At 33.9% G+C, this 7,944-nt stretch overlaps 1 protein-coding gene across 1 annotated transcript; it reads left to right on the forward strand.

Annotated features, from left to right (window-relative positions):
• Nucleotides 1–2,177: 2,177 nt before the first annotated feature.
• LOC112791985 (probable methyltransferase PMT5) lies at nt 2,178–7,719 on the forward strand. The gene is made up of 9 exons (XM_072212759.1): nt 2,178–3,274; nt 3,433–3,568; nt 3,790–4,030; nt 5,090–5,315; nt 5,502–5,658; nt 5,777–6,081; nt 6,308–6,440; nt 6,707–6,912; nt 7,245–7,719. The coding sequence occupies exons 1-8, from the start codon at nt 2,754–2,756 to the stop codon at nt 6,854–6,856; spliced, it is 1,869 nt and encodes a 622-aa protein (XP_072068860.1). The 5' UTR covers nt 2,178–2,753; the 3' UTR covers nt 6,857–6,912; nt 7,245–7,719.
• The last annotated feature ends 225 nt before the right edge of the window (nt 7,720–7,944 follow it).

Below are 7,944 nucleotides of genomic sequence, written 5' to 3' on the forward strand. Positions count from 1 at the left end.
TCACTCACTCCTTTCCAGTCTTTCTCTCTTCCTTCTCTTCCATCTTCTTCAATCGTTCTTTCTCTCCCTCCTCTTCGCACTTTTCTCATTCATCTTCTTTTCCTATTGATGTTTCTCTCTTCTTTGTCGTTATTCTCTCTCTTTTGTACATTAATGGTGGTTCTTCCTTTTGCCATCGCGAGCTCCATCTTCTCCTTCCCTCTTCTTCTTCTTCTTCTTCTTCTTCTTCTTCGAGAGGTTTATGACTTCAAAAAGCAGCAATTTTGAATTCTCTATTTTTTGCAACCTCAACTTCTTCAGCGTTGAGTTCCTTCCTTTTTCAAATGTCGTATCTTCGTCTTCTCCTTCTCTCGAAATCACTTTTCTCTTCTCCTCCCAGTGTCGGCAAAATCAAATTAGTGTTTTGTGATATTTGCAATAAAAATGATGATCTGAAATCTGAAAAATTGTCAATTTTTAGTGAAGGTTCTAAGAAATTAGGGTTTTATTTTAAATTTGTGCATATTTTATTCTTCAATTTGATCTGAGTTTTTTTTTGTGATTTTGAAGAGGATAGTGACTGGATTATGTTAATGTTCAAGAGATGAGAGAGAAAAAGTGAGTGGGTGAGTGATATATAGAGAGAGAGAGTAAGAAGGGAGATGATGCTACAGTAATGGTGGTTTAGGTGTTGCAGATAATGAGTGAGGGTGGGTGTGTGAGAGAAGAGAAGGGGGTAGTTTGGAAGTTTTATGTAATTATTTAGGGTTTGGATAATTTTGATGCGAAAGTCAATCTTTTATGGGTACAAATGGTAATTTTAATCTTTTATGGGTAAATATGTCAGCGTTTTCAATTTTTATGAGTAGAAATGATAGTTTACTCTTCTCTTAATGCTCATGATAAATATCATGTGTTGTCAAATTTATGTAATATTTAAAGATTACTTAACGATATTTTCAATTACATATAAATGTATCATCAATAAATTTTAGACCATATTAATTATATTTTTTTATTATGTATATATTTTTTTTGGTATTTTTCATTTCAACATGTTAAAGTTCCGACACTTATTAAAATGACCTAGTAAGTTAACCATTAAATTAACTCAATTTAATTTCTTTTATCATATTTTTGACTAGAGAAGAAATAGAAGATGAAAGTAACTGATTTTTTCTCTTCTGTTAATAAGTAATAACAATTAATTACTAAGGGCTCGTGTAGGATGTTTCAAAAGTAATTTTTTTGAGTTTTTGACTTATGAGAAAAGTAGTAGTATTAATGTTTAGTGTAATTTTCAAAACTAAATTGCAGCTTTCTAAGAAGCTATTTAGGAACTTATAAAGAAATTAAAAAAATAATTTCTCTTATAATACTATTATTTTTTTATCACATTTTTATAAAATAAACATTTTTAAAATAAAAAATTTAAATACAAAATAATTTATTTATAAATTATTTTTAATATAATTATTTATTATTTAAACTATTTTTTTAAAAATAGCTTAATTAACCTATTTTTTTAAACTGAGCCTAAATGGAGTCTGCTTAAAAAAAAAGGATGGTTGATTATTCTGCTAATAAAATTTTAGTTATTCAACGTAAATAAAATCGATTATTGTAGGAAGAAAATATTTAATATTACACATATATATACTATAACTAATTATTAACACTGATATTCTTGTTAGACCGTTATTATTCCTCCTACACCAATACCCAATACAATAGAAGTTAGGTTATGTTTTTTTATAGGTAAGGACAAAATTATAGAGCTGTAAAATTATATTTAAAAATAAAAAATATAAATAAAAATATTATATTTAAAAAATAAAAATATTAAATTAATATATTTTATATTTATTATGATAAAAATATAAAAATATTAATACAAAATAAATTGTTATTATTTTTTAATTATTTTTATTAATTTTTTATAATTATATTTTTTAAAAATTTTTATAATTTATTTTAATATATAATCAAATAAAATATAAAAATATTAATTTTTATATTTTATTTTTAGTATATTATCTTGATCAAACGCAACCTATGTCATAGCGCATTTAATTTCAGTTAATTAATTTTACTTCTTTTAATGAAAACATTTGGATCTGATTAATAAATGATTGGTGTGGAGTGCGGACTATGAACTATTTTAATATTAATATATAAAGGAAAAAAAAAAAGAGAGAGAAAAAGGAAAAGAGGAAAAGGAGCAATCCACGACTTTTGACATAACCGGAAATAGCGCTCTTCTTCCACCGTTGAGGAATTTCCTTGCTCAATCAAATCGCATTCTCTTCTCTACACATTTTTTTTCTTCAACCAAAAACCCTAATTCTCCATTTCCATTCACTGCCAATTCTACGCTCTTTGCTTTTGATTCGATTTACTTGGCGTTGCGTTTCAGAAAAAAAGACAATAATAAAAAATTCGGATTCAGTAGTGACTAGTCCAAATTCTGTAGAGGCGATCCGAATCTTTGATCGGTGAGTTTGCGCGATCAGCATTGCTTGATAATCTCCTCAGATTCAGAATCGTTTGTTTCGGCGGGTGAAAATTCGAACTTTGTTTTATTCTTGTTATTGCGCCGAGCTCCTTGTTTCAATGCTTGCAAGGAGAGTAAGGAGGATTCACGCTTTAAAGCTATGTTATGATTCGAAAATTAGGGTTCACGGAATTCAAAATTTAGTGCGGTTTTTAAATATATTGTTTTGAGCGTGTGTGAGAAGTGGCAGAAGTGAAGTTCTCCAGAATTTTCTTTGGACATGAGAAGCTCCTGGTTCAATAAATTGTTCATAATTATTGGTCCAAAACCGCCACTGAGCTGGTTAGTCGTGTGTCTGATCAGCGTGCTAGCTCTAATTGCATTGTTAAGTTCTTCTCCGTCTTCTTCCAGTGCCATTGATTCAGCAACTCGTAATCCAGCATCAATCGTCTACTCTAACTACAGAAGGATAAAAGAGCAAACAGCCGCTGATTATTTGGAGCTGACGTCTGTGTCGTCCGCTGGTGGCGCTAAGCCGAGGGAACTGGGAATTTGTGGAAAGGAGAGGGAGAACTTTGTGCCCTGCCACAATGTCTCTGCCAATTTGTTGTCTGGGTTTAAAGGAGGGGAGGAGTTTGATCGGCATTGCGAAGCGTCGAGGGGACTGGAGAGGTGTTTGGTTCGCCCTCCCAAGGATTACAAGATTCCCCTGCAATGGCCGATTGGCCGGGATGTTATCTGGAGTGGGAATGTGAAGTTAAGCAAAGATCAGTTTCTTTCCTCTGGAAGTATGACCAAAAGGTACTTCATTTAATTGTAGGATAGAGTGCGAAGGATGACCTTGTTTGGGTTAAAAATTAAAATACTGTTCCTGCATTAAGTTTTTGTTAGGTTTTCTCTGTTGTGATTCATACTTTTGTTGTTTGCACTTAATTTTTTTCTTGGGTCAACTTCCATAGGTTGATGCTACTAGAAGAGAACCAAATTGCTTTTCACTCAGAGGATGGCTTGATCTTCGATGGTGTGAAAGATTACTCTCGCCAGCTTGCAGAGATGATAGGTTTAGGAAGTGATGCTGATTTTCTCCAAGCTGGTGTAAGTCTTCTACATATCATAATCCGAAAATTGGTGTTCTTTGGGGAACGATATAATGTTTTAGAGGGAAAGGGGTTGGGTATGACATTTCCATGTTTAGGAAGTTAAGAAATGGTTCTGATATGCAGCTGTCTCTGTTCTGTCTTCTGATTCTAATCAAGGATCATGTTGTTTGGCTGAATAATATATGTGACTGATCTAGATTGATCTCATTGTAACAGGTTCAAACTGTACTAGATATTAATTGTGGATTTGGTAGTTTTGGAGCTCATTTGTTGTCACTGAAAATAATGGCAGTCTGTATTGCGGCATATGAGGCAACTGGCAGCCAAGTCCAATTGGCACTTGAGAGAGGCATCCCTGCTATGATTGGCAACTTTATTGCAAGACAGCTTCCATATCCGTCATTATCGTATGGCATGGTTCACTGTGCTAAATGTGGCATCATTTGGGATGAAAAAAGTAATTATGAGCATTACTCTCATTTTTTGCATTGTAGATTTCCTTTTAGTCACATATATAATGTTCAATTCCTCTTGTTAGTATTATTTCTTTTCACTATGATATATGGTGTCATGTGTTTTGACATTTGGTATAGTTTTTGTCAAAAGTTTTGTTAAATAACAAATGAGAGAAAATGATTAAGCTGTATCACATATACTGTTGAAGCCTGCATGGCTGTATAAGTATAATAAGAATGTCTGTCAAATGCCAAATAGTTGATTGAGTTAACACTGATCCTTAATATAACACAATCTGTTGAACCTTGTTTACAAATTTATTCTTAGCCATTACCTAACAGTTGACGGTTTTGGGTTAGTTGATTCTTGACAGGTAATTAGAGCATCTTTAACCATATGTCATGATACTTGTCTCCCCACTCTTTATGACGATCATTTTCTTTACGAGATAAAGTGGGCCTACAGCCCTATACATTATCCATTCTTTAAGCTTTTAGGGCTCGTGCATGAAGGGGTTTTTAACTAATAGCTATAACTTTGGGATTGTTGATCCTTGATGACGGACGGTAATAAGTTTTTTGTTCAAGTTTTGGATAGCAATTTCCGTAGCCTTTGTGTTTCATATTTATGTATCTTCTATATCAGGGAATGGATATCATTATAGTCAAGGCCTAATTCACTTTCTTGTTTGTGTTAGAAAGTTTATGCCTTTATGGCCAGTAGTCTATGTGATCTATTGTTCCATGGCTGGATTATACCTTAGTTTTTTGGCATTTAAATTTTTTTGGGTTTATTAAATAATATAATGTTGGTTTCATTTGTAAGTAATTTGTTTGTCTCAATCAAGTTGATGATTGAAATGATGTAAGAATGGTCATATGAGAATCATATGTATTTTTTTTCTTTTTCTTTCACTTCCCTTCTCTGTAATCTCTCTATCATTTCCGTTTCTCTTTACTTTTCCATCTTGCAATGACTTTTATAACATCGTGAATATAGTATAGCTTCTGCATGAACTTCTCTCTTTCTTTTGCTCACTAACATTGACTTCATCCCACAGATGGAATGTTCCTTATAGAGGTTGATCGTGTTCTTAAACCTGGAGGATATTTTGTTCTAACATCGCCCACAATCAGGCCACAGGGCAGTTCATCACGGGAGAAAAATAGAATCATGTTGAACCCAATGGAAGAGCTGACCCAGCAACTCTGTTGGACTCTTCTAGCTCAGCAAGATGAGACTTTCATCTGGCAAAAGACTGCTGATGTTGATTGTTATTCATCTCGGTAGGGATTGTGGTATAATGTGAACAACATAAATGACTAGTAATCTTAGTCAATAGCTGTTTCTTTGAGAATGCTAATATTAACACTTACTCCTCCAATCCTTTTTAAAACTCAATCGCTAATATTGAAACACTTACTCGTCCAACTATAGTTTTTTTTTGTTGAAGTTTATTTCTTATATTGTAGGAAGCAGCGTGGTATACAGCTATGCAAGGGAGATGATACCCATTTATATTATCATCCTATTGTACCATGTATCAGTGGGACCTCTAGCAGGCACTGGATTGCAATACAGAACAGATCCATTGGATCTGAGCTGAGCCCAGCTGAACTTGAAATTCATGGAAAGTATTGTGGCTTATCAGCTTTTTGCAAGCTGCATATTTCTACCTGCTTTTCTTCCGTAATTTCATTCCTGTTTTAAAATGCTTTGCCTTTTCAAAATTCCCTCTATCATTGCAGGAGTTCAGCCTGAAGAATTTTATGAAGACATGCAATTCTGGAGATCAGCAGTCAATAATTATTGGTCATTGCTTACACCACTAATTTTCTCTGACCATCCAAAGAGACCTGGAGATGAAGACCCAATGCCTCCATATAACATGATACGAAATGTTATGGATATGAACGCTAATTATGGAGGTTTAAATGCTGCTCTTCTAGAGGAGAAAAAATCGGTGTGGGTTATGAATGTTGTTCCCGCCAGGGCTACTAATGCACTTCCTCTTATACTAGATAGAGGTTTTGTTGGTGTTATGCATGACTGGTAAGTTGCTATTTGTTATTTGTGTATGCATGTTGGGTTTCAAACTGCTTTATTTATGTTATATAGCAAATCCATTTCTGAAGAACATCCAACTGTTCAAACCTCAAAATTTCCTCCTCTATACCATCTTTTCGTTCGAGTTCATCAACAAAACTCATTGTAAAATAAAGTTGATTCTTCTTCTGGCTTGAGTAGTTCATTGTTTAATCTGGCTATTGATCTCAAGGTGCGAACCTTTCCCCACCTACCCCCGGACATATGATATGCTTCATGCGAATGGTCTCATCTCACATCTCGCATCAGAGAGTTGCAACATGCTAGAATTATTCTTGGAGATGGATAGAATATTACGTCCAGAGGTACAACATCCCTGTTACTTACAGTTTCATGGTTACTATGGAAGAAAGTTTCGTCATTGATTTTGTACTCTGTACTAACTACTGATGAAAAAGAGAGCAGAGAACGTATTCAGTTTTTGCCATGTGACTCTAATGATGCGTATTCATTTTATTGTTGTGATGCGCACATAACATAGTTTGTTGGTTTATTACATATAGTTTAAGTATTAGAATATTGGAATGGTCCATAAAATCCTAATTGTCTGTTACATGCCATCATTTTCTAGGGATGGATAATTCTTTCTGATACTATGTGGGCTATAGAGTTGGCTCGGAAGCTTGCAACACAGCTACGTTGGGAGGCCAGGTTAATTGATCTTCAGAATGGCAGTGACCAACGGCTTCTTGTATGCCAGAAACAATTTGTGAAAAAATAATTGGTTGAAGACTAGTATTTCTCACCATTGCATATGATCACGATTCTTTTGCTCTGGTAATTCCTCACAATCACTTTCTAATCTGTATAGCATTTTCCCTTTTTTCAGTTAAACGGGGGTAGAGATCTTTTATGAGACTTAAAAATTGAAAATTATGGCTGCACTAAAACAAACAAAACTCCGTGTTTGTTTAGGCAGAAATACATTTGCATTGGTCATGATGGTGACACTTTTGGATATTGATCCATGTACCATGTTGCATGTTGTAAAGAGTGTATGATATCATAATCAATCCCCCCAAAAAAAACGGTGTCACAAATTTTGCATCTTAATGTTTATGTTGAGTGCCTGCGACGAATTGATAATTGCCCTGTTTGTAACATTACAGAAAATGGATATATTTTAGTTGGCACGTCTTGTATATAGAGTGCTCAAAGCCTTGACGTTCCCCATGTTTTCCACAACTGCGTCAGGGAATTGAGGAAGCTGTAGATTGTGAAGGTTCATGTTGAATTCAGTTCCATTTAATTTTTTTTGTTAATGTTGATTGTAGTAATTCATTCATCTAATATCTTTTAGCAATTTTTTCCCTTCATGATTTCTTTATTGAATCATTGATTCACTAGTTTTTGAGAAAAAATTGTGAATGGCCTCGAAATCCAAGAATGAAATTGATATTGCAACTCCATCTACTTGGGTTCATCTGGTCTACTTCGGTCGGCCGGTGATGATCTTAAACTCTCTGTCTTGCTGTAATTCCATTAAAAACTCTGTCTTGCTGTAATTCCATTGATTCCATCTAATGTCTTTTAAGAGACACTTGTTAAATTAAGACTCAAAATAAAATGCACTTGGAATGATAATGCTCTTGCAGATCCTTTTTTTATGTAATGTTTTACAGGTGAAAATTGAGTTGGACCCACCAGAACATAAATAAATAAATAATTGATTCCCCCCCCCCCCCCTCCTCTCTCTCTTTTGTTTTCTTTTCCGCTTTGACTGGGCCCAAAGTTAAATTTATTAAAAGAGAAAACTAAATTCAGATGGAATCCCGTTTAGGACAGAAAAATAGAAAATCCTTGGTAGAG

This window comes from Arachis hypogaea, chromosome 13 (assembly GCF_003086295.3).
Source record: "Arachis hypogaea cultivar Tifrunner chromosome 13, arahy.Tifrunner.gnm2.J5K5, whole genome shotgun sequence".
Taxonomy (NCBI): domain Eukaryota; kingdom Viridiplantae; phylum Streptophyta; class Magnoliopsida; order Fabales; family Fabaceae; genus Arachis; species Arachis hypogaea.

What these genes read in the sequence shown, in the direction of transcription:
- LOC112791985 (XM_072212759.1), top strand. Translation starts at nt 2,754, where the DNA reads ATGAGAAGCTCCTGGTTCAATAAATTGTTCATAATTATTGGTCCAAAA. An exon ending in CATCATTTGGGATGAAAAAA is followed by an intron (nt 4,031 to 5,089) that starts GTAATTATGAGC and finishes TTCATCCCACAG; the next exon opens with ATGGAATGTTCCTTATAGAG. An exon ending in ATAGAATATTACGTCCAGAG is followed by an intron (nt 6,441 to 6,706) that starts GTACAACATCCC and finishes ATCATTTTCTAG; the next exon opens with GGATGGATAATTCTTTCTGA.